The sequence below is a fragment of the Neopsephotus bourkii genome, unplaced genomic scaffold (assembly GCF_033783945.1).
Source record: "Neopsephotus bourkii isolate Nb327-2 ecotype Australia unplaced genomic scaffold, CSIRO-AGI_Nbou_v1 NB_1139, whole genome shotgun sequence".
Lineage (NCBI taxonomy): Eukaryota > Metazoa > Chordata > Aves > Psittaciformes > Psittacidae > Neopsephotus > Neopsephotus bourkii.
Window position 1 is genome coordinate 2,246,681 of NW_026901625.1, and position 25,527 is coordinate 2,272,207.

Here is a 25,527-nt window from a genome sequence, read left to right on the forward strand (position 1 = left end):
CAGGATGGATCCTCTCCCTCCTGGCTCCCTCCGGAGCATGAGCAGCCGCGTGTGTAACGGCTCCAATAGGAGAGATGGGAAAAGCTCCGGGGAGCTGCGGCTCCGCGTTCCCAAATGTCAGGTGGAGGTGGAGGGTGGAGGAAGTGTTTTCATCCCGAAGGCATCTGCGCTGGGCTTCCAGCTGAGGCAGATGCTCTGGGAGCTGCTCCTGGGGCCTCCCAGGATCCGTCTCTCCTGCGGATGGAGGGTTGCAGATGCCAGGGCTCTTCCCTGCTGTTCCCAGCATCTTCCCAACATGGCAACGGGATACAGCAGCCTGGACAAGTGCCGCTGCTTTCTCCTCCTTTAGCCACCAGCAAACCCTGCCCAACGCACAGAAGGTTCCCAGGAGGGAAGGGGAAGAACAGGGCAGCAAATGGCTCCATCCCGATGGATGAGTGCAGCAGGCACCATCCATCTGCCCCCGGGGATGGGATTCACCCTGCTCCAAGCCCAGCGGGTGACGTGGGGCAAGGAGAGGGGAGAAGGCGACAGGTCCCACACAGCCTGTTTGTTTCTGAGTGCAGACCGGGGCTTTGCTGGAGCTGGAGGAATTCATCTTGCTGAAAGAGCCTTGTTTTTCATGGAGGAAATGAGACAGCGGCTTTTAATAGGAAATAAAAACACATAAAGTCAAGAGAAACTGAGACACGGGCCTGGAAAAACCTGGAGCCATCCAGCAGCGTCTCGCCAGCAGCACGGCCCCTGCCAGCAGCTCCAGAGCCTGCACTGGGGTGTACGGCACATGGAGCTCGTCCCCCGGCCCCACAGCACATCCCATGGGTCCCCATCGTATCCATGTGGATTCTGCTCCTGCCCCTGTGTCCTGTTTTTGTGCACATGGGGTGGTGCAGGCTGTTTGGAGGTGGATGGATGGGTGGGTGGATAATGGATGGATGGATGGATGGATGGATGGATGGATGGATGGAGAGATGGATGGATGGATGGATGGATGGAAGATGGATGGATGATGAGTGGATGATGAGTGGATGATGGGTGGGTGGGTGGGTGCATGAATGGATGGATGGATGGATGGATGGATGGATGGATGGATGGAGAGATGGATGGATGGGTGGATGGATGATGGGTGCATGGGTGGATGGATGGATGGATGGATGGATCAATAGATCCAGCTGCCGACCTCCAAGGAAATCATTGATGCTTCACAACCAAGAACCATTCAATAACTCCCCAAAGGGCTGACTCTTGCAGATGTGCCACCAGCGCTCAGTGTTCAGGACTGGGGATTAATATTGATACAGGTCTGCAGTGGAAGGTGGGAGTGCTCAGGCCAGCCTGCCATGAGGGAGCAGGGGCTGTGTGCGGGACAGAGGCAGTACACACATACACACATACACATATACACACCAGCAAAGCCCTGATGGTTTCCTAGCTGATGGTGCTCTGCCTGTCATCTGCTCAATGGCCTGTCCACAGGGCACCACTCCCTCAGGGACAGTAGGTGAGCAGCATGTGCTCCAACAAACACACCTGGAAAACCAGCCAGATCCATGGGTTACAGGGATTTGTACCAGGATCAGAGACCATTCATGGCTCATAACTCATCTGCATGCATTAAACAGCGAGGGAAGGGTTTGGTGATGGGAGATGGCAGCAGTGCAGGGGAAGAGGCTGTGGAGTAGCCCTGGAAACGTGTCTGAAGGAAGGTCACGGCTTTATGGACACACAGGAAACATCTGATTAAATCAGAATGAAATGCACATCTGGAACATCTGTCTGGGGCCTCGGGGCCTCCTCCCGACAGCATCGGGCTGCTCCACATCCCTCGGACCCTGCACCAGAGCTGTCCCATCACAGTGGCTCCGTGGACCATGTGCCAAGCTGGGGCTGGGGCTGGCACCATCCTCTGCTCAGTGGCTGGAAAACACCCCCGGAGCCCAGGAGGGGCCATCCTGAGCCTCTCACCCAACGTCAGAGCTCCTGGATTCAAGGCTGAGCCTTCCCCATCGCTCCGGTGCTGCTTCCACACCCGGCTTCTTTCCATCAGACAGCATCCTGACGTATGAAATCACACTGCTCCTTACGGAGCTGCTGGCTGTGGAAGGAAACAGCCATAGCTACGGGTGCAAACAAGAGATGTTTCCATACCTGGTGTCTGCAGAGCTGCACCAGGGCACCAAAGGCTGTGAGGTTTGGTGACCCTGCCATGGAAAACAGTGCCTTGAGTCATGACATCCCCATGCAGGTCCCCACATCCATCCCCATGCCCAGATCCCATCACCCCGGAGCTGCAGCAGCTCCTGGCAGCAGCACAGAGCTGCTACCAGAGAGCAGTTAAAGCCTTTGAAACGGCTCCTCAGAGGCAACCTGCAGGGGCTGCTGAAGCTGCAGCCACTTCAAGGCAACCTCCCTCGGAAACGTGTAATTGGGAGGGATGGGAGGGAGGGAGGGAGGGGGAGGTTTGGGTGCATGAAAGGCTGGGAAGGAGCTGGAAGTGCAGGGGCTTGGGCTCAGAGACTGGGAGAAGGAGGCAGGAAGAGAACCATGGATGTTTCCAGATGCCTCTTGCTGCCGTTTCCCCAACAAAAACCCCTTCAGTCGAGGGCAGCCGCCCCTCGCGTGCAGCCAAGGGCAACATCTGTGCATGGGGATGGATGGAAACATGCTCATTTGCCAGCACATTGGCCCAAATGCTGCATGCTGGGGTGGGGAGAGGCAGCTCCAGGGACCAGGAAGAGCTTTCCCATGGTGCTAGCTCTGAAATCCACCCCATGGTCCCATCCTCATCCCCATGGTACCCATATCCTGCTCCCAGCGTGTGACACTCTTCATCCTTTCACTGCTGCACCAACATCATCTGGGAGCAGGGATGTTGGGATCATCCCTGGTGCCAAAAGCCCACGGATCATCACCAGGAACAGGGAAAAAGCGGGGTCCCCCCAGGCTCTGTGTGCTAAAGGGAGAGCCGGTTTCCATCCCTGACACCACACAGCACCCACGTACAGCAGCATCCCCATCACTTGTGAGGCCCAAGCCAGGGAGCAAAGAGCAGGATCCCTGGAATCAAGCTAACCCTGTCCCTGCACCACCAAAGCATCAAAGCAAACCTCTTCCCAGCCCTCCCAGGCCATCATTGGATTCAAGGCCATTTTGGGAGCTGATTCCCACTTAAATACCTGGGGGTCTCCTGGAGATTGCAGCAGCGGTGATAGTGTTTGCTCACGGTTTCCTGTTAAACACACCTGAATGGAGACATTTACTTAGGATTTCTCATTATTAACAGCCACAGCTGGAAAAGGTCGGGGAAAGAAAAAGCCAATGTTATTTCCCAAAGGAAACGCTCGCTGGGAGGATGCTGCCGGGGTTTCCTCCAGCAGCTCCACAGCAAAGGGGAATTATCCCCTTTAAAACGAAGGGGAAGGCAATGTTGGAGGCAATGGTTTCCCAGTGAACAAAGCCCCAAAAAGGAATTGCTGAAGGGAACCCCCCCCATCCTCCTCCCATGGGGGACAGGGATGTGGCTGCTGGGGCTGGGATACCCGGAGGAGCTGTGCGAAGGCTTCATCACCCGCCCTCGGGGCCTGATGGGAGAGCATTCATTAAGTTCTACACACAGTTTAGCGCAGGGCTGGGTGTGCTCATGTATTATTCATCCCTCCAATAACACAGCTGAGTTATTAATGAAAGGTCAGATTCCCTGGAAGTGCAGCTTTGAGCCGGGATGCTCCGGAGGAGCTGCTGGAGCGGGGCTTGGACACACAAGGACACACAGGGAGGTTGCCCTGTTCTGTACAGCCCATTAATCCCCACGCTGCTTCTGAGGTGCACGTTCCCACTGCAAGCACAAGCAGGAATGTGTGTGCTGGATCCTGGAGGGATATTGCAGTGTCTATAGGGGCGGCTTCCTGGCTGCTTGCTCCTTGCAACCGCTGCTGCAGCCATGGAGGACCTGGGGAGCCAAAGAGACCCGGAGCTTACACATCGGAGCTTACACATTGGAGCTACACATCAGCATCCCAGCCTTGCAGGGGAAAGGGAGCAAGATGCAGGCAGCCAAGCCCTCACTCGAGAGAGGGAGCTGGCTGCGGGCAAAGAGAGCAGGAGCTGGAGCAATGTCCTAAAAGGAATAACAAAGAAAGTACATCCATACAGCAGGAGCTGTGTGCCCTGAGGTTACTCGTAGGGACTCTCAGCACAGTATTTATCTCAGCCATGCTTTGGGCACCCCATTTACTCCCTTGAGGTGGGCAAAGGATGCTGCACTTGGGGCTGAGCCACAACCAGCCCAGCTCTTCCCAGGAATTACAGACCATGCCCAGTGTTTTCACACCCCTGGGATGCCCTGTGGCCCCAACAGGGTGTGATGCTCACACAGCGCACTTGCCTGTGGTGGCTGAGAGCACCATTGCCTCCAAACAGCAAAGGGAGCACGTGGTGGGAGCGCAGAGAGCACCCCAAAACTGGATCCATGGCCTTTCCCACCCATTCCAGAGGTACAGACGCCCCTTGTTTCCTGCTCCTCACAGGGAACACAAGGATGAAGAACACAAGGATGGGGGCTCCAGGTCCATGAAGGGGGATGCAGCCCTGGAGGGGCTCAGGAGTGAATGGGGAAATCACTGATACCAGTTCTGGGGAGAAAGGGGCTTTTCCAGAGGTCTCCATGCACTGGGGAGCAGGCCAGGAGCACCGGGCAGGGTTTGCCATGGATTCCTGCTTGTTTCTATGGAGCAGAGTGTGGGAGCATCACACACACCCAGCAGCAGCGGGGGAGAGGAGCTGGGTCCTGTAAAGAGCTTCACCCAGGGCACCCCGAGGGCAGGAGGAGAAGGCAGGGGTGTCTCTGTTGGGAATGGTGGAGCAGAGGCCGCTGGCAGCATCCCTGCTCCAGGCAGCCCCACACATTGTCCTGGGAGAGGGATGCAGGAAATGGGATGAAAACAAAGCAGGGATTTATCAAACCAGCCCCGGGAAGAGCAGGGAGAGGCAGGCAGGGAGTGGGAACAGGGCTCTGCTCACCTCTGATTGGGGTGCAGGGGTGGGTGCCAGCAGCAGGCAGTGCCATGCTCCACTGGGATAACCCAGGTGGGTGATGGGGATGGCCCCAGCTTGGTGCAGGAGAGGCTGATGGCTCAGCAGCGGCACCATCGCACTTCCTCCGTGCCTTAACTCTCTTGGTTGGTCTGCTCTCCCAAAGGACAGGACAAGAGGAACCGGCCTCAAGCTGCACCAGGGCAGGTTTAGATGGAGATGAGGAACAATTCCTGCCCCAAAGGGTGCCCCAAGCAGGGCAGTGCTGGAGTCACCATCCCTGCAAGCGTTCACACACCCTGGAGACGAGGCCTCAGTGCCATGGGTTAGTGGTGGCCTTGGCACTGCTGGGCAATGGTTGGACTTCATCATCTTAAAGGTCTTTTCCAACCTTATGGATTCGCTGATCCCTGACTCGCAGAGATGCGGTGATGGGGACCCGGTCGCTGCTTCCCCGTCCCCTGACCCCGAGCCCCAACAAACCCACCCCACCGCTGCTGGAGGGGCAGGGAGCATCTCAGCCCCCTCTCCCCACACAAGGCTCGTGCCTGCACACAGCCGTGGGTGTTGTTTTCCTCCTCCTATTTCCAAGCATCCGCATTCGGGGCTGTCGGGAAGGAGCCGCTTTGATCATCGCTAATTATTGCTGCCGGGCTGACAGCACCCGCGTGAGCTCTGCAGCACCCAACCCACCCCCAGCGCCGCGGGATCCCTGCATCCAGCACCCACCCTCCGCAATGGGGACAGGAGAATGGGGCACAAGGAATCCCAGAGCCCAGTGGGGACATCACCACCCCAAGCCCCAAGGGATGTCCTCCTTCTGGATGCTCTTTTTGTTCCCATACATCAGGGAAGTGCTGCCAAGACCCCAAGTTCCCTGCAAACAACTCGATTCAGCTGAACGCCCACACCCGGCTTCTTGCTCCTGTTTGTCTCCAAAGCCTTTTTTCTTCCTTTAAAAACAAGGAAAACGGTTCCTGCCTTTCATCTGGAGGAGTGTTTGCAGCTCGCAAGGAGCCTGGCACCTCAGGTTCGCTGCAGTGAGCCTGGCAGGGCTCAGCGCTGCTCCAGGTGATGCACACAGGCTCCGGACACTGGGATGTGTTGATTTGTTTGCTAGTGCAGGAAGCCAGGTGGCAGGAGCAGGCAGGAATGCTGATGGCATTCCCAGGCAGCTGATGCTTCCCTTTGCTTTTTGCTTCTTTTCATATTCCGGATGCTTTACAGAGAAAAACAGCCCAAGCATCATCTGGGAAGGGAGCTCAGTGCCATGGCCATTCCAGAGCTGGGGGGACTCAGGGATGAGCTGGGTATGCCATGGGGTAGCTGGGACCCTGTGCACCAGGACCTGTCCTTGTTTGCTGCCTGTCGCAGCTCAGACTGCTGGTTATGATTTATTAATCTCTCCATGGGGTTATATTTGGCTCCTGGCGCATCTGCAGCCCTGTTTGCGGAGAGGTTTGGGTACCAACCTCACAGAGAAGATCTGCTTTGGGCATCCAGAGCTGGACTGGGGCGACCTGGAGCTGGGGACAGGCAGAGATGGGGCCCTTGAGCTTGGTGCTTTCAAGAGGGCTCTGAGGCTTGTAGGAAACATGACGGGAGATTTTCCCCATCAGCAGGCTGGAATGAACCTGTTCCCTCCTGCTGTTTGTTCAGGAGAGCAGAGAGGCTTCAGAGAGGAGCCAAGCGTTCAAAGAGCCTTTGAAAACATGAATCGAAGGCTGTGAGCAAGGAAACGCTCCGGTTTTTCCTTCTCCTCCTTGGGATGCTGCAGCCAGCGCCTGGCAGCCTTCAGAGCCACCTTGGTGCCACACTGGGGAGAGAAGGGAGGGGAATCCTGAGGCTTCCCATGTCCCTGTCCCCTCCCGAGGTCCAGCAAGGAGCAGGGAGCTGCAGCATCACAACCACGGGCCATAAATCACAGAGCCTGCGATACCTGATGGGACTTGGTCCCTCGCTGTCCTCAGTGGGTTTGCACTCAGTTAACCTTGTGCAAACGGCTCTCCTGGCTCCTCTGCAAAGCCTGGAAGCTCCCCGGTGTGTTTCAGTGTATAATGAGCCTCCGTTGTCCATGGAGATGTCAGCAGTGCAAAGCATGCGTCCAGGGACCGGCGAGGCAGCGACACGATGAGGAAACGCTTCATAGTTTCCAGCTCTGGTCCAAATTAAGCCCTTAACCTTTTCAAACACATTTTTACAGTGGTTGTAATAAGCCCTGACCCTCTTTGTGCTGAGGCAGCCTCTCCCAGCACAGCCCAGAGCACCAGCCACGCTGCATGGGAAGCCCATGGATGGAGATTGAGGAAATCCAGTGCTTCGGGTTTATAGGGATGGGAGCACGCACTGAGAGCAATGGAGATCCCAAGCCATGTCCGTGGGGCTGGGAGCTGTGGAACAGGCCACAGGGATATTCCTAGGTCTGGGAGGGTTGAGTCCACCCCATAATAACCCACAGACCCCAAGAGGCCAGGGAGTTATTACATGCAGCTCCATATCCCCAAAGGCAGCTTGTAATTACAGTGGGATGGGGCAAAGGCTTCCCAAGCCAAACCAGCATTCCCAGTACTGGCAGCGGCACCAGGTCTGCAAGGGGCAATGTGGGGTTTGGTTGCCCTCCCCTGTGCCCCCCCCTAAAGAGATGTGGAGGCAAAGTGGGGGTGTTTGTGGCTACTGCACAGCCCAGCCCCTGTCACTGCTGGACCACAATGTGATGGATGAGCAAGGACGGGGCTGCTCTGTGGGTGACACCAGGTACACGTAGCATGGCCAGGGCAGGGGACAGAGCAGCAGCAAAGGGACATGGGTGAGAACAAGGAGCTGGCAATCTGCTCAGTTTTAGTGCCAAAGCACCTCTCTGGTGTGAGCTCTGTTTTGGAGCCCCATGGCATGGGCTGGAGCATGGGATGCGATTCCACAACCCTGAGCATCCTGTGGCAGGGAGCAGACAGGGCAAGGATTCCCATCTGAGGGCTGCATCCATCATTAGCCAGGGAATGCCTGGGCTGAGCCCTGGCAGCTCACTGCATGCAAGGGAAGCTATGAAGCATGTCCTATGGAAAGTGGGTGATGCCGGGAGCATCGCCCTGTGCTGACACACAGGAGCATCGCCCCGCTGGCCCCGCTCAAGAGTTTCCAGCAGTCGCACCGCCTCCGAGTGACCCAATCCCTCCAGATTGCCTCAAATCTTGGTCCAAGAATGTTGTTTGGGCTGAAGAATGTGTTGCTGAAAGAGAAGGAAGGGATAAGGGAGGCCGGGGTGAGAAGGGAGGTCAAGGGAGGCTTCGCCCTGCTCTTGGCATTGGGATGTTTCGGACAGGAGGCTGCAGGACTTGGTGTGGAGGTTGAGCGTATTCCCTCCACCTGGCACAGCCAACACAGAGCCCAACAGGCCCCAATGATCCCTGCATCCCTGAAGGACCCCATTCCCCTGCCTGCTCCTGTTGCAGCCTCAGGCTGGGGCTTCACAGTGAGTTTGGTTCCCTAGGGTACCACCAGCCCCTGGTACCCACTGTGAGCGCCCAGCCCCAGTGGATGCTGCAGGACAGCATCCCTCAAAGGGTGCACATCCTGGGTCATCACTGTTTTAACTTCCAGAAGCTGGAGAAGCCATGCTCCTTATCTGACCTGGCTGGGGACTATCTGCTTTTCCAGAGCAACATCCAAGCCCTGTGGAAGCCTCTGAGCTGTTGGCCACCGGGACCCCATGAGCTGCCAGAGATGTGACGTTGGTTGACACCATCCCAGCGCCGAGCAGCAGATGTTACTGGCTGCCACCACCCTCCCCACCATCTTCCCTGGAATACAGCTTCCTGGCAGCGGGAATAAACCCCTCCAAGCAGGGTCATTCTCTGCATCAGCTTCCAACCATTCCCCTGCCCTTGGTGAGAGCCCGCCTCCATCCCACACCACAGCAGTGCTCGATGGGGTAGAAGAGATGCCACCAGCCCAATGAGCCCCACACACGTTCCACCAGGGTTTTACCTCCTCTCAGGCAGCGCTACCCCCCTTGTCCTCCTTTCCCACTCAAAGGCTTTCTCTGAATCCTCTCCCTGCAGCTCCCAGCGCCGTGCTGCGGTGCAGTGAGCTGTGCTTTCCAGGCACACTCGTCCTTCCCAAATAGACCAGCTTCCTGGCAAAGTCCCCACTGTACAGCGTGTCCCTCAGCCACCCTGCGCGTTCCTCCTCCTTACAACAAGGGCCTTCCGAAGGGATAAGGATCTTTGCAAGGCTCCCCAGGGGAAGAGGATGTTTTGGCTGGGAAATCTCAGTGGAAAGCAAGCCCGGAGGGAGCCTGGCACCAGTGGAGCTTCTCCAAGTGATTCCAGGCTCCTGGGAGGACCTGGGCACGGGATGGGTGGGTGGATGGGGCTCCTCCTTTCCTTTCCTGGTGGGAGGAAATGCTTTGAAGAGCTGCCTCCAAAGCTGAGAGCCAGGATGGGGACTGGGCAGGGGGACTGCAACAGCACTGGGTCCCCTGCCCAGGGCAAGGCTGGCACTGGGAGGTGTGAGTGAGCTCTGGTGTCTTTGCCCAGCCATGGGTCACCCCTGCCCTGTCCCCACGTACCTACCCCAGCATCAGCCCCATTGCAGGCAGATGGGCAGCGCCTGCAGGGATGCCAGGCTGGCATCTCCCTCCTGCCAAGCTGCAGGCAGATTCCTGCTGTCACAGTGGCCCCTTTGGTAGGCAGTTTATTTACTTTGGATGCCGCAGCCTTATCGTCCATGGAAATGTTTATCCTAAATATTTCATGGCAGGACTTGCATAAACCGAGGCTTCCCGGGCTGACTCCTGGTGCTGCCAAAGTTAAAGAGAATTCCCCCCTTTCTCCCCGAGAATCCCATCCACGGCACCTCCAAATCAGATCCGCTTCAACCTGGCCCCAGGCCTCCTGATGAGAAACACAGGAGGGCTGACAAGAGCCCTCTTCAAAACAACATCCCCGATTCCACTAACTTGTTAAACAGAGGGAGCCTGGAAAGTGCCAGCACTCCTATGAGAAAAGACGGGAGGGAGGGAGAGGAGGGAGGAAAGAAGAAGCAGGTTATTTATAACGCCAGCAGCATTAGGGTCTCTTCCAGTCTCTCCTGCAAACTGCCTGCTGCCGGGAGGTCACTCCCCCAAAAACACCCTGCCCTCACCACAAGCCCAATATTTGAGTTGGGATCGAGGGCAGGCACCAGCCTTTGCGAAGGGGGAGACACATCCCATGCTGCTGGACAGCCCGGGGATCCCGCAGCGGAGCAGCGAGGCTTTGGAACAGCGGCTCTCACCTCGGTAAGTCCCTGGATTTACGATGGGGTTTTGGATGTGGTGTTTGAAGCCTGGTTTCCATCCACATGCCAGCCACACGGGTGGCACAGCTCGAGGCGGGGATGCCCATTCTGGCTGCTCACAGCTCCTCACCCACTTGGTTGGGAGCTGGATGCCCATAGCCATCGATACCCACCCCAGCTCTGCCCATTGCCTTTGCTGGGGGGAGCTGGTTTCATGCCCAGCACAGCAGCAATGGGACAGGTCCATGGATGGTCATAGATCGGGAAGCCCCTTGCTCCAAGCCCTGCTCCCTCTCAGGGACAGGAGCTGACCCCATTAGGCTGAGAACACCAGGAGGTGACATGGATCTAGAGCCCAGCACCCTCAGCTCAGATCCCACCCCACCGGGGTGGGGAGAAGCATCCTTCAAATGAAGTGATGCCGAGGACAAGCTCTGAGGTTACCACTGTGTTGAAGGGGGGCATGAGAACAGCAGGAGGGACCCCATGGATCCATCCTACCCTGCACAGAGGGGCCCCCCAAAGCAGCTCAGTGCAGTGTGGAGCAAGGTCTGGTATTCCATCAGGCAGAGTGCCCTGGAGCCAGAGCTCCCCAGTGCCTGCCAAGCTCCCCGCTTGCACTCTGCATCCCACAGGACCACGTCTCATCCACCCCTGGGCTGCGGGAGCAGTGGAGGGGGAAGGAGGGAGAGGAGGAGGATGCATGGGAGCGATCCCTGCCTGCCACCACCTCAATCCTGCGTTGCCTCCAGCACAAGCATCCTGCCAGCGTGCCCCGGTGGCAGGGCAGCCTCAGAGCACTCGGTGCCCTCTTTGCCAGGCACCCATCAGTGCAGGGTGAGGACATGGGGGGGCCTCATCCACAGACCCCATTGCAACCCAGCAGCCACGTGTCCTGCAGGGCAGGAGCAGGAGCTGGCAGGGATGCACCAGCAGCCCCAGAGCTCTGTGCTCCAGCCACGTCTCTAGGAGCCAGCGGGCAGGAGCAGCACAGCCCATGTATTTCCTGGAGGGATTTCAAGCTCCAAGGCTGCTCTGTGTGCTCTGGGATGAGCTGGAGCCTCCTGTGGTGGGCTGGGCACAGGGCATCAGCGGAGCCCACCCAAGCCAAGGGGCTCAGGGATGGGGTTTGCCTTGCTCTGCCCTGGCTGCGAGCCCTCGGCAGGGTCCAAGCACCATGGTGATGGCTCCTGGTTAACCTGGCCTCAAGGGGCCGGCGGCTCCTGCCCCTTTTCCTGTTGGGAAGCGAGAGCTTGGCAGTGATTTCCCTCCAGAAAGGCAGGAGCCGTTCAGCAGCATCCACAGCAGCAGCGGGAGCATCCTGCGCTGCCATGGGGGAAGGGAGAGCTGGATGAAGCCCACAGCAAAGCCTGTCACCAGCCAGCAGAGCACACATAGAGCTGCACCAAAACAAGCCTTGAGCTCCTGCAGCTCCCACCCTCCTCCCCATGCAGAGCCAGTGCAGGTGAATCCGGGCACCTCTGGTGTCCTTGCACAGCTTCAGACCATGCGTGCTGTATCTCCATCCTCAGCTGTACCCCACATACCCACAAGTAAGGGGGTTGCAAGCAAACCCCTCCTGGGATGGAGGTTTCTAAGGGGGACAATCAGGTACCTGCAAACAGGGGCCATGTCTGCAGCCACATCTTTTGGGTAGGATTCCCTCAGGTCCTTGGGTTTTCCAGCTCTGCTTCCAAGCGCCACCAACCCCACGCAGGGCTATGGCCACTTCCAACCGCACTGGAGCCCTGGGGCACAGGGTGCAGCTCTGCCTCCAGCCCTGATGCCACTGATGGGTTCCTCCTCCTTTCTCCCCCACCCAGGTCCCTCCAGCACCAGCACCATGCACTGGGCTCCCATCCTCATCCTCGCTGGGCTCTGTGGAGCCGCCCTGGGCCAGTACAATGAAGAAGAAGACATGGCTTGGTTGCAGTACTACATGCGGCAGTCCCGGATGTCCTCCTATAACTACGTGCCCTACTACGAGGATGAGAACACCCCTTATGTGTATTCCTACCTACCAGCCCCGGACACAGAGGCAGAACCCGGGCCTGAACCAATGCAAGCATCTTCCTGGCAGTGTCCCCAAGAGTGCGATTGTCCCCCCAACTTCTCCTCAGCCATGTACTGCGACACCCGGAACCTGCGGTACCTGCCCTTCGTGCCCTCCCGCATGAAGTACGTCTACTTCCAGAACAACCTCATCACCGCCATCCAAGAGGGAGCCTTCGACAACGCCACGGAGCTGGAGTGGCTGGCGCTGCACAACAACCGCATCTCCAGCGAGAAGATGGGCAAGAGGGTGTTTGCCAAGCTCAAAAGCCTGGAGAGGCTGTACATGAACAACAACAACCTGACCAAGATGCCCAGCCCCTTGCCCCGCTCCCTCAGGGAGCTGCACTTGTCTTACAATCAGATCTCCAAGGTGCCCTCCAACGCCCTGGAGGGGCTGGAGAACCTCACGGCGCTGTACCTCAGCCACAACTACATCTTTGAGATGGGAGCATCCCTCAAAGGGCTCAAGTCCTTAATCCTCGCTGATCTGAGCTACAACCACCTCAGGAAAGTCCCCGACGGGCTCCCGATGGCTTTGGAACAGCTCTACTTAGAGTACAACTACATCAACACCATCCCTGATGACTATTTCAAGGTCTCTCCCAAGCTGCTCTATGTACGGATGTCCCACAACAGCCTGACAAACCAAGGGCTCTCCTCCAACACGTTCAACAGCAGCAGCATCCTCGAGCTGGATCTCTCTTACAACAGGCTCCAGAAGATCCCCCGGGTCAGCACCAACCTCGAGAACCTTTACCTGCAAGGGAACCAAATCAACGGTGAGCAAAAACCCATCCACCAACGCAGGGAGGAGCAGGGGATGGTGGTGGGATGGGGAGATGGGGATGCAGAACCTCCCCATGGGGCACTGCTTGCGGTAATGAGCAGGAAGCTGGAATCTGGGAGACTTCGTGATGGCCCTCAGCAAGGCAGGAGCACGGCCTGATGTGTCCCAGCACAACACAGCAGTGATGCACAGCACCGCACTGGTTTTGCTGGGCACTCAGCAGAGGCCTGGTTAGAGAGCAGAAACTGTGAGGAGAAGCTGATGCGCAGCCTGGGGATGGGACTTCACCTTTAGCTCAGCATCGCACCCATCACCAACAGAGCAGCCAGAGGTGGGGAGGTCCCTATGGTCACTACACATGGGAACACGCATCCCTCTGGCCAGTGCTAATGCAGGGGACAGGGATGGAGCAGCACCAGCACAGCCCATAGCCCCAAACCCCCTCCAAGGGCTGGGTCTGCAGGCAGGGGCCACATCCCTGCCAGGGCTCTGGGTTATTAGAGCCATGAATGCAGCATCTTCTGCCAGGGCCAGAATTCCCTCCGTGTAATACACAAATAAATAAAAGGAACAGATTGTTCTGGGGCTGCTGCTTACAAAAATAAGCCAGGGAAAAAAAGAAAGCAACCCAGCCAAGCAGAATCCTGGGAAAATCCAGGTTTTCTGCTCTCATCTGCCAAGGGCAGGATCACCCCGGTGCAGTGCAGGACCCCCAAAGCAAGCCTTGGGATGGGGACAGGGATGTGTCAGTGCAGCCGTGGGCCGCTGCAGAGGGAACACTCAACCCAGGGAGCAGGGAAACACGAATCCAAGAGCACATTCCCAAGTGTTTGCCCTCTGTAGCTGTTAACGTCTGCCCATAAACGCCATGGAAGCACCACGGAGCCCTCAGCCCAACGCAAGGGGTCCCACAGCAACCGCTGCCTTCCCCGGCAGCAGCCGGCCTGGAGCTCTGCTGCCATCTAGGCGGTCGCTTCTCGCCCAAACCTTACACAAAGCACTTGGAGCCGGTTCCATCTGCTCCATCCCTCCAAAGCCAGCCCCGGATTGGGATGGAGCATCCCTCAATGGGGCCAGGAAAGGGGATGTCTGCGGGCATGGGGTGGGGACAGGGATGTCCAACCTCAGGATGCACTGTGTGAAGCCTCAGAAGCTTAAAGCACGACAAGCTGTGGCTGCCCCATCCCTGGCCAGGTTGGATGGAGCTTGGAGCAAGCTGCTCCAGTGGAAGGGGTCCCTGCCTGTGGCAGGGGTTGGAGCTGGAGGAGCTTTAAGGTCCCTTCCCAAACCAGGCTGGGATTCTGTGATAAAGCGGCCCTGAGGTCGGTACCCTCAGACCCATCTCCAGAGCATCTCCCCCTTGATACCTCTCACCTCACCCAGCCACAGCACAGGGGCCGGGGCTGCAGCCTGTTCTGAGCTCTCCATCTCCCCTCTCCCCGCAGAGTTCTCCATCAGCAGCTTCTGCACCGTGGTGGATGTCATGAACTACTCCAGGCTCCAGGTCCTGCGCCTGGATGGGAACGAGATCAAGCGGAACGCGGTGCCCCCCGATGCGCCCTTGTGCCTGCGCCGAGCCACCATCATCGAGATCTAACCCGGCCCCGGCCCCCTCCCCAGCTCAGGACTTGGCTCCCCCCTTCCCGGGAGACCCTCACCCCTGTTTAATGCAGCTTGACACGGTTTGACTTGGCTTCCGCAGCAGCACAGTCCGGGTGCTCCAACACCAGCTCACAGGAGCTCTTGTCCCCCATCTGCTTCCTATTCCCAGCTCTCTGGCCATGCAGAGTGGGACATTCCCCCTCTGAACCCCCCCAAAGTGCTGCACCCATTCACCTTCTCCCCCTGGTTTGGGTGGGATGCAGCGGGATGGGATGCAGCTCATCCCACCTCCAAACACGGCACCGAGCATCTGACCCCATGGGGAGAGGTTTGGGTCCAAAAGGACTCACCCCAAGCCTGCGGGCTCCAGGAGCAGCATCAGGAGGTTGGGAGATGTAAAGGGTTAAAATACCCCAGCATCTTGATAGGGAAGAGCAAATCCACTCTTTCCCCTCTACCTTTCCCCCTTTCCATCTGCTCCAGAGATAAAGGAGAAACTGCTGAGGTTGGAGAGCAGCACCCTGAGAAAGAGCCACCAAGGGGGGCTCACACCTTCCCCAAGCCACCAGCTCAGGGCAGGACCAGGCTCATGGGATGAGGCAATTCCCGGTGCCATCATCCCCAGCTCCAGGGTCTCCCACTTACAACCTCCATAACGACACCATTGCAGTGACTTGGTTCCTTGGACGGTTGAGTTTGGGAACCAAAGGGGCAGCTGAGCTTTGGGGCTGACCTGCAAGAGGTCACCCAAGACCCTCCGCATTTAAACTGCATGCTGACACTAGGCACAAACCCAACCCTGGGTACCACCGGCGCATGAGCTCTACATCTCATACCCCCCAATAAAGCCCTTTCTGTACCTGCACGCACCGTGTCTGAGGAATCCCAAAAGCAGATGCCAGAGTCTGGGAATGGGGGCGGCTCCTGCACACCAGAGCTTCTCCAGGCGTAATCCAGGCTGGATATGTGCAGCAACCGCCTTCCCCACAGTGAGGAGCTGCTGCTCCAGCGCATCCCAGATGGATCCGTGCATATTCCACCCATGGAAAAGCGTTGGTTGCGAGGGAAGGGATGGCCGCACCACCAGCAAAATTGGTCCCCATTCTTGGGATGCTTTCACGTTCTCCTGGGTCCCAAACCAAAGGGATCCCACTGCACACCCCAGGGGCTGTCACTAGATGCCAGCATTGCCTCTCACACATGGTCCTGTCCGTGCTGGAAGGGTGGCCCTGGCCAAAACCATAGCACCCATGGGTGCCCACCGCAAGCAGCACTTGCTTGGGTGAAGCTGGGCTGAGACATGGGGTGAAATCAGCTCCCACTGGGAAAAAGGGCACAGGGAGAGGCAAACCTGACCCTGCTTTGGGATAGGGAGAGCAGAGCCATGCACTGAGCTCCCTTGGGATGTCCCAGAGCCCTGCAGCTCCAGTGCAGGACGGCTCCAATGGGTACCACAGCCCATCATCATCCTCCTCTCCCTCTGGGAAGCACCCAGCAGGCCGGGTGGGAAGGGGACAGAGCAGAGCTGCAGCCCCAACCCCACACCAACCACATCTCTTCGGGAGCAGCAGGGGATGAGGCTTGCAGGCTCCATCTAAAACAAACCCATCCCCTCCATAGGGACCCAGCAGCAGAGCCTGCTCCCAGCAGAGCAGCTTTATCCACACAGGGATTGCTGATTTACACCAGCTGGGGCCCTGCATCCCTTGGGGTGGAGGTGATGGGGTCAGTTCTCCCTGCCCCACTTCTCACCGTTCAGGCCCCATTGGTCCTTGCTGAGCCCACGAGTGCCCAATCACCACCTTGTTGTGATGGGGCTGGCTCGTCCCCCTCCTCATCCTCCTCCTCCTGTTGCTGGGAGGGGATGCAGTGTCCAGGGGGCCCCACTGCCTGCATCCCACCGGGAAGGAGGAGGAGGAGGAGGAGGGAGGGAGCTCAGGGCTTTGTGCAGCCCCACAGAGCAGCATAAAGGAGGGGGGAAACCCCAAACCAACCAACACAAAGAGCTCCCCCGGCCTCTGGGGGCTGTGCCCCAGCACTGAGGCGCTGTGGGGCTCCTGCAGGAGGCACCAGCAGCTGCTGCCCCCCCCCATCACCCCTTGTCTGTCCCTGTGTGAGACCCAAACCCCAGCATTCCCATAAGGATGGGCAGGATTCCCAACACCCCCCATATTTCCTCTCTGCTTCTTTCCAGCCTCTTTCCCCCCACATTCCTTCACTTTCTTTTATCCCTTTGCAGCTCGAACCCTTCCCAAGCCCTTTACAAACACCCCTTCAGGAGCACGTTTCCTTGGGAAGCGCAGGATCTGCGCTTAACAACAATCCCTGGAAGTATTTTTTCCCTTTGGAAAACGGGTTTGACCCAACTGCCCCATCCAGGGATGTGGGGTCCAGGCACGGCCCCATCCCTGTGCTTCCCTTTGCTCAGTTCTTCACCTCAAACCTTGCTGAGCGGAGGGGACAAAGGGGCCGGTGGCCTGGTCACGGTGCCACCACCACGTCTGCAATGGGCAATAAAGGTTGAGCATTAACCAGCCACTCGGATCCAGCCCATGGGAAGAGATAAGGAAAGTGCAGAGGCAGCGGGAAAAGGGGCTGGCACAACAGCAGGATCCCAAGGGATGAGCCCGTTTCACAGGGACAAGGCTGAGGCTCGGAGGGACAGGGGGGTCCTGCTCTTGCTGCTCCACATCGGCAGCAATGGAGATGGGATTGTGGGGATGGGGCAGGATCTGTTCAGCTCCCATTCTTGCCTCCCCTTTTGTTCCAGCGCCATCTGTCCCGCAGCACGTGTGGGAAATACCAAGCCAGGCTTTGTCCCTGCTCCACGTCCCAGCCCTGTGCCCTGCATGTGGGGCAGGGGCTCAGCATCGCTCCTCTCCATCCCTTTAAAGGGGGGGGTTCATTGCTCTGACACCCCAACCCTTCACAGGCCCCAGGAGCATGGCCTTGGGCTGCAGCCGAACCCCATCAGCAGCCATTCCAAAGGGGACAAAGGACCAAGAGGGAAGCTCAGTGCCCCTCACACTGGCAGAGACCCCCACCAGGCTCCTCTAAGCACCCCCAACACATGGTCTGTGCCTGAGGGGGGGCAGATCCCAGCCAGTCCCACTGCAGAGCCCCCCATGGGGACCAGGAGGGGATGCTCTATGGGACCGTATGGGGTGTCTGAGCCCCGACCCGGCCTTTTAACTCACAACAAAGCCCTGGAGGAGGCAGCAGGGGCAGCTGCTCCGCTCCAGCCCCAGCCTTCTCCTGCTCCGCTTTATCCGGTGCTATAATAGAAACAAACTCCCTGGTAAAAGGGCATTGTCAGAGGGAAAATGGGCCTCGCCCTTCGTCTGGCAGCTGGGAATGCCGGCGACAAGCGGGGCTTAGGGATATTGTTGCCTCCAGCCTGTTTCCAATAACACGTTTCCCGGAGGCTCCCCAAAGGAGAGGCTGCTGCATCCCCCTGCCATTGACACCAGCTCCCAGGGATACCCATTGGGATGAGAGGCCCTGGCAGAGGGGATGGGGCAGGTACCAGCCCCGTTGAGGGATGCTCCAGCACCTCCTGACATGAGCTGGTGGGTCCTGGGGCTCAGACCCTTAAACCCTTCTCCTTCAGGGCCATGGGGCTGGCAGGGGACTCACAGCTCCTTGCGTGCTGCCACCGTAGTGATGTGGCCCCATGAGCCCTTCCTGGGTCAGTGCCATGATCCCTCCTTGGAGCCAGGGAACGCGCTTCCAGGACACGCAGGGCTCGTCCCAGCTCCAGCTCCAGGCTGGGCCCGGAGCCGGGGCTCAGAAGGAAGCAGATGATGGCTCCAAGCCCTGAACAAAGCCCAGGCACCGCTCCATGAGGAAGCACAAACAGCCCCGGGACAGCCTCTGGCTGCTCCCACCATCCCCTGCTCTCTCCTCATTGCTGCTGCCAGGGTATGGGATCCCTCAGGGGCATCCCTTGGGATAAGGGGCACGGCATCCTTCAGGATGGGGGTATGGCATCCCTGGGGACGTGGGGCTTCATGTCCCTCAGGAACAATAGTTATGGCCTTCCCTCACGGACACAGGGCATGGCATCCCTTGGGGACAAGGGACATGGCATCCCTTGGGGACAAGGGGCATGGCATCCCTTGGGGACAAGAGGCATGGCATCCCTTGGGAACAAGGGGCATGGCATCCCTTGGGAACAAGGGGCATGGCATCCCTTGGGAACAAGGGGCATGGCATCCCTTGGGGACAAGGGACATGGCATCCCTCGGGGACAAGGGACATGGCATCCCTCGGGGACAAGGGGCATGGCATCCCTCGGGGACATGGGGCATGGCATCCCTCGGGGACAAGGGGCATGGCATCCCTTGGGAACAAGGGGCATGGCATCCCTCAGGGACAAGGGGCATGGCATCCCTTGGGGACAAGGGGCATGGCATCCCTTGGGAACACGGCCACAGCACCCTTTGTGTTGGGATGCTCCCCACTGAGCACCAGCACCCGCAGCACGGTACCAGGGCACCTTGCGCTGCTGGATGCAGCGTGGGGGCACTGGGGATGCTCAGCACCGTGCTACCCAACACCGCAGCCCCCTAAAGAACAACCACTGCTATTATCCCACTGAACAAGAGGCACCAGTGCCCCCCCCACAAGCCCTGCCCTGACCCGTGCGCTGCTGGGGCCGCTCTGCTCCCTGGGAAACAAAAGGTGCAAAGCTCAGTGGTGCGTGAAAGGAGAACCAGCACCCGGCCCCGGCGCGCAGATGGCAGCGGCTGTCCCCATGCACCGGTTGCTGCCGCCAACAAACCCCTTTTATCCCACCAACGGGTCGTAAAGGAGAGGGATGGAGCCGGTCCCACCGCCGGGGAGGGGGCTGGGATGGATGGATAGGGATGGGGATGGCTATAAGGAAGATGGAGAGGGGCTTTGGGCAAGGGATGTAGGGAGAGGATAAGGGGAATGGCTTTAACCTGACAGAGAGGAGACTGAGATGAGCTCATAGATTTAGGAAGAACTTGGGGAGGGGGGGCAGATAAAGCTCGCCCTGGTACTAACCCAGCCTGTACACCAGGAACCAGGATCCTGCCAGCAGGAAAATGACGAGCAAACTAAGAATAGAACCTGAGTCAGTCACTAAAAGGCTGCCAGGGGCTGGTTGACTCCTCACGGGATGCTCCATGTGTAAGAGCTGTATTTTTATCTCACCTTTTCAATGATGCTGCCCCAGATGCCAGGCAGGGAGCACAGCACGATGGGTCTCAGAGCACCGTACACTGGTCCTGCCGGGCCAGAGGGAGGAAGGCCACCATCCTCTGCCTTCACCCAGCCTTTGAACCGGGATGACTCCTGGGACACCAGCTCCTCCTGCCATCCCTGTTCCACCAGCAGCAGCAATTGGGGTGTGCTCATGGGAGCTAATGAAGGGCTGAGCTCAGACAGGAGCAGAGATCACCCCATGGGTTGTTTGCCTCTCGGGGGTGGCACACTCTGACCAAAGCAGTTTGCCCCCACTTGGGGACAGGCCCATGCCCCTGTGGCACAAGGAACCCACCAGGCTGTGATGTGATTTAAGCACTCCAGAACTCCATAAGAATGGAGGTTTGGGCTGAAACCACCCCAAGATGGTTTAGAGAAGGGCTTTAGATGAGGTTGGCTCGAAGAGGAGAGCAGAGAGGGGTTGAGCACAACCTGGACATCCCCACCTGAGCAAGCAGGGCTGCAGCCACAGCCTCTCCATGCAGCCAAAACAGGATCTGCTGTGAATCAACCCAGCTGCCTTTGCCATGACAGGCCCAGAGCATCCTCCATTGGCTTGAGTGGTTGAGCCCCGTGATCCCTCACCCTTCCTCTGCTGAGGATTCCTCAGGGCTGCTGAGCCAGGACCTGCCCCTGCACCCCGCTCAGGTCATTAATTGCTGCATTGGTGCCATTCCCAGGGTTGGGCAGTTGACTCCACACCACCTTCATGCCCTGGCAGGACACCGCATTCCTGCTCCCCAAGCCAGAACCCTGCAGTCAGCACAGGGCAGGACACCCACAGCCCCGTGTTAGTCACCAGACCCATTCCCAGCCCTCATTCCATGGGTTCGGAGGGTCAGGGTGAGAATCAGCGTGTTGACTAAGCAGCTTCTTTCTAAAGCTCCTTGACACCCACACTTGAGCCAAGCCCGCAGCACTCCCGAGTGTGGGATTTGGGCTGCAATCCCAACCCTCACCCTCTCTTCCCGAGCTCCCAACACGAAAGCACGGCTCATTTATGCTGCTACATATTTATTAAAGTAACAAAAAGCATCTGACAAAGGATCTGTACATTCTGGATATAAAAAGACGACTGTACAGTGAGAGGAGCCCTCCACGTGTAGCTTTACAAACTCATTCCCCATTTGCACCCAGTACAAAAGCAGGTCCCGGTCAACAGTCCAGCTGGTGAAAACCCCACCAGGAAACCCCTCCAATCCATCCTCTCCATACACACACACTCAGCACCACGGTGGAGCATCAGGCTCGGAGGCAGAAGGCAAGAGAACAGCAATTCACAGCTTTAACCAGCTACAAGAGAGGAATGGGTCCTACCCCGAGTTAGGGGTGTGAAGCCAAAATCCAACACCTTTAGCATGAGGCTCACACCAGGGACAAAAAGGAGCCTTGGCTATTTTAGCTATGGAAGTGAGGGCATGATAAGGGCAATTCTAGTGTGTTCCTTTGGTGTGGGCTGCTCCTGAAGAGCTCTTCTGGGAAGAGGAAGGGAAAGGAATCAAAAGGAGGAACATGAGAAACAGGAACCCAAGGAAGTACCAGCCTTCAGGAAACTCCCCATCACCAAGGGGTCCAGCAAAGCAAACACTGCCTGCAGCTCTCACCATGGGCTTTCCACGTGAGCAGGTCCAAGAAGCACCAAGATCCCTTTTTCTTGGAAAGGGAGATGGCTTTTTCCAAGCTCCCAAGTGCTCCCCTCTCAGTGAGGTCACCTATTGCACAAGTTCACCAAGGGAAAAGCCCCAAGTGCTTCAGTTCATGCTGACGGGAGAAATTCAAGAGATGCAGAGGGAAGTGATGCAACCCCAGAGCCAACGTCTGCTATTCCCGTTCCAAGGACAAACTCCCCCACTTGACATTTTCTGAGGGCTGCTTTTCCATCTCTGGAAGTCAGGATTTGAGGCTTACAAGGAGCTGAGCTTCCTTTAGGGGTTAGAGATGGGGACTTGTGCTGGGTGATGCTTACCTATGAAAACCCAAGCTAATGACTGCGGTGGTTGGAGGCTTCCTTCCTCTCCCAGAGCACCCAAGATGTGGAAATATATTGCACAAACGTCTGAGAACTTGATTCATCCAAGGCTGGGCAAGAATGACTCTGGTTAGACCAGTCAGTGCCAGGTTAAAACCCATGGGCTGAGAGACAGAGCTGGGAAAGTTTCATTACAGCCCCAGTGGCCAGGTCCTGCCTCCTCAATGCAGGATCACTGGAGGAGCTGGTAAGTAAAAAGGCAACAGATATATACAACACCCTGGGAAAGGCTCATTCCCAATAGGTTAAGCTCCTGGGGCAGCACTTTGGCTCCCATCCCATTGTAGGTTTAAGGGCCAACTCCTGACCATCACTGGGGCAGTCTCCCTGAAGACCAGCACCCCTGGGCCTACAAGAGGAGGTTTGCCTGAACAGAGCACAGGAGAAGGCCTTAATTGTGCAAAACTTGTGTACCAAGAGCTCAGAACCAAGTGATGCCCTTACCAAGGTGTCAGCAGAGAGGGCTCCCAGGGCCAGCGCATCACCCACAGCGGGAGGAGAATGGAGTGCTGTGACTTAAACAGCAGCATTAGGACACCAAAGCATCCAACCACCCCACAGAGAGGAAGAGAGCCCCCCCCCCAAGTACTTCTGATTAAGGGAAAAGGGGGTCTCACACACCAACCTCCACAGCACAAGGTGAGTTGCTTCAGCTCTTCTGGAGAAGTGGCTCGGCAAGTCATCAGCATTGGATTAGGCAGCTTTCACAAGAGAAGTGGGGGTCATGGGCTGGTGTCTAAGCTGCACGTAGCAGAAAGGCTTTGTAATTCACAGCTGCTCAATGATTCAGGTACCAGGGAGCACCAGGACAAAGCAGTGCTCCAGTGCTGCAATATTCATCTTGGGGACCTCCTCTGCACACCCTGAGCCCCAGAGCATCTCTGCCTTGCTCCACTTCACAGGACACAGATACCCACGTGGCCCCTTTCAGCAGCAGATAGGAAAGACAGAGGGGATGGAGACAGGCCACGGTCCCCCTCACTTTGTGCTTGGAGTGGGGCAGAGCAGAGCTGCAATACTCACAAAGTGGGTCCAGAGATGTGCAAAGGCAAGAGAGGGATCCAGGGTCCCCAGCATCACTCAGCCCTGAGGTGAGCTTCCCACAAACACTTAATCCAGACCCCAGAGAGATCAGACCAGCTGAGGGGTGAAGTTAGCAGAGGGAAGACAGCAACTCCTTCATCCCTTCCCCAACACTACCGCAATACAACAGCGTTGGGTACCAGGGTGGCAAAGAGGTGACACAGAATGAGCCACCACCAAGCCACACTTCCCAGCCTGGCTCTTCCCCCTCATCCTCCATTCCAAGCTGCCCAAGTGACCAAACCAGCCCCAAATGACCATCCAACACTAATTAGGTAGATATCGGCTTCAGAATAAAAACTCATCAGCTTGCAACAGCTTTAAAAAAGGCACCTAAAGGCACCGCTCCAGCTCGAAGCAGTGCCCAAATATTTTAATTATGGATTTTCTTGGAATTTTTTTAAAAAATATAAATAGCTCTTCATCTTAAAAATAGATCCTCACGTGAGGTATACAGTAGCCTGTGTCTTGGCAGTGTATGGACAAGAGGAGTGTTTAGCTGGAGACAGTCATGATGTAGTTCTTGGCAGGACTGGTGCGACCCAACATCAGCTGGTTCTTGCAGGTGAGCACCCCATAGGAGCTGCCTGGTTTCGTTGCAGTTGCTTCGTACAAGACACAGATGGAGCCGTCCTCCCCGATGCGGTACGAGACTTCGTAAGGGTCCACCCAGAGCGTGAGCTCGCTGGGCAGGAGCTGGTAGAGCTGTGAGAGGCTGAGTCCGATGTGGCTAGCTGCCTTGCTGATAAGGGGGTCCATTTTGTGGTTGATACGGATGCAGCGATATCCAGAGCCTTTGAAGGGTTTCTCAGGAAACCAGTGGTGTTTGTAGTGCTCTGTAAGGGAAGCGACAAGGGAAGAGCTGTGAGCAGCAGCTCGGAGCAGGGCTGTGTCCCGCTGCGGTCCCAAGGGGCTCCCACACCTCGCTGTCCTCCTTAGGCTGCCTCCAGCAGATTCAAGCACTCAACTGCTCCAAGGCACAGGAACGCAGCTCTTCGGGTCCCAGACACCCCAGCCACAGTGATGGGACCCCAACACCACCTCACCCCAAAACCGCGGTGGCCATAGCAGACACCGTACCATGGACAAAGAACCACCGCAACCCAGGTCATTCCCTAAGCTCCGGGGCACGCTGCTACCCCTTTATCTCAGCACAGCAGCAAACCAACCACCCCTCCCTAGCGCTGATAACGTAAAGCTGGGTCAGGCTGGGAGGAGACACTTGAACCACCCAGCGCGGATGAGAGCGCCAGACCCCACCGACACAGGGCAAAGAGATCAGCTTCGGATCACCTGTACCCTGATCCCAGAAGGAGCAGCTTCAAGACGGGCTGCACAAAGCCCGCAGACTAAGCAGGGAACCGATTCACTTCCAGGGCTGGAGGTGTTGCCCCAGAGCCCCACAGGGATACCGGTGAGTGCTCAGGGAGACACACGCATCCCTACGAGCACCCAAAGGCACGAAAGCAACAAGGGCAGCACAGACACAAGAGGATGCCCATAGGCACCCATGGAGGGACTCCAGACGCTGGGAGCGACCCAGGGAGCTCCAAAGGACACCGAACGGGCTCGCCCCCCCCCTCCACGAAGCCGCTTCGCTGCCCCTTACCTGCGAGCGCCTCCCGCAGCGCCCCGCTGAAGACCTGGAGCTGCTGCTCGCTGATGCAGCCCCGCGTCCGCAGCAGCCCGGAGACGAAGCCGACGGCGGCGGCGATCTCGGGGACCATGTCCTGCCGCGGCTCGCGGCGCTGGCTCCTGCCGGGACCGATGGGATGGGATGGAGGAGGCCAGCACCGCCCCACCCGCCGCTCCGCGATCTCCGGCGCCCGCGCCGCGCTGCCCTTATATCGTGTAGCGCGGGGATGGCGTCAGGGGCGGCGGAGGCGCTGATTGGCTGAGGGACGCGGTATGCAAATAGAACCTGACCTCAGCGCGGGGGAAGCGGTGACGTCACGGCGCGATGGCAGTTGCAACGGCGGCGGGGGGGGGGGAGTTACCGGACGCTATTTTGGGGCTGACCCGGGATGGGGGGGACGGGGCCGGGGTCGGGGTCAAGATGGGGGCCTTCACCCCCCCCCAATGTCCCTGCACCCCTTCCCCAGCGCAGGGGCACCCGGGGATCCGGTTCTAGGGGTACCCGGTGTCCGAGGTGACCCCCCCCCCCACCGTGGGGGGGTCCCGGGTGGTGGAAGCCCGGTCCCGGTGCCCGGTCCCTCTCCGTCTGCTCCCGGCCGCGGGGCTTCTGCCCATCACAGGCACTGGGATGTACCTGGCATCACTGGATCAGTGGAACTGCCTTGGACCAAACAGCACAGAGCGGTCACTGGGGTGGCTGTGGGCAGTGACACCCTCCTGTCCCCAGTGCAGGGAGCCTGCGTGTCCCCCACCAGGCTCCCATCACCAAATTTCCTTCCCCAAGACACATCCCCAT

At 58.0% G+C, this 25,527-nt stretch overlaps 2 protein-coding genes across 2 annotated transcripts; one reads left to right on the forward strand and one right to left on the reverse strand.

Annotated features, from left to right (window-relative positions):
• Positions 1 to 9,850: 9,850 nt before the first annotated feature.
• On the forward strand, positions 9,851 to 15,092 carry FMOD (fibromodulin). Its single transcript, XM_061362950.1, has 3 exons — positions 9,851 to 10,309; positions 12,132 to 13,142; positions 14,596 to 15,092. Exons 2-3 carry the CDS (start codon positions 12,152 to 12,154, stop codon positions 14,745 to 14,747), a joined length of 1,143 nt encoding a protein of 380 aa, XP_061218934.1. The 5' UTR covers positions 9,851 to 10,309; positions 12,132 to 12,151; the 3' UTR covers positions 14,748 to 15,092.
• An 8,323-nt stretch (positions 15,093 to 23,415) lies between these two features.
• Positions 23,416 to 24,862, reverse strand: BTG2 (BTG anti-proliferation factor 2). Its single transcript, XM_061362951.1, has 2 exons — positions 24,706 to 24,862; positions 23,416 to 23,932 (listed from the first exon to the last, which is right to left on the reverse strand). The coding sequence occupies exons 1-2, from the start codon at positions 24,821 to 24,823 to the stop codon at positions 23,592 to 23,594; spliced, it is 459 nt and encodes a 152-aa protein (XP_061218935.1). The 5' UTR covers positions 24,824 to 24,862; the 3' UTR covers positions 23,416 to 23,591.
• Positions 24,863 to 25,527: the final 665 nt, after the last annotated feature.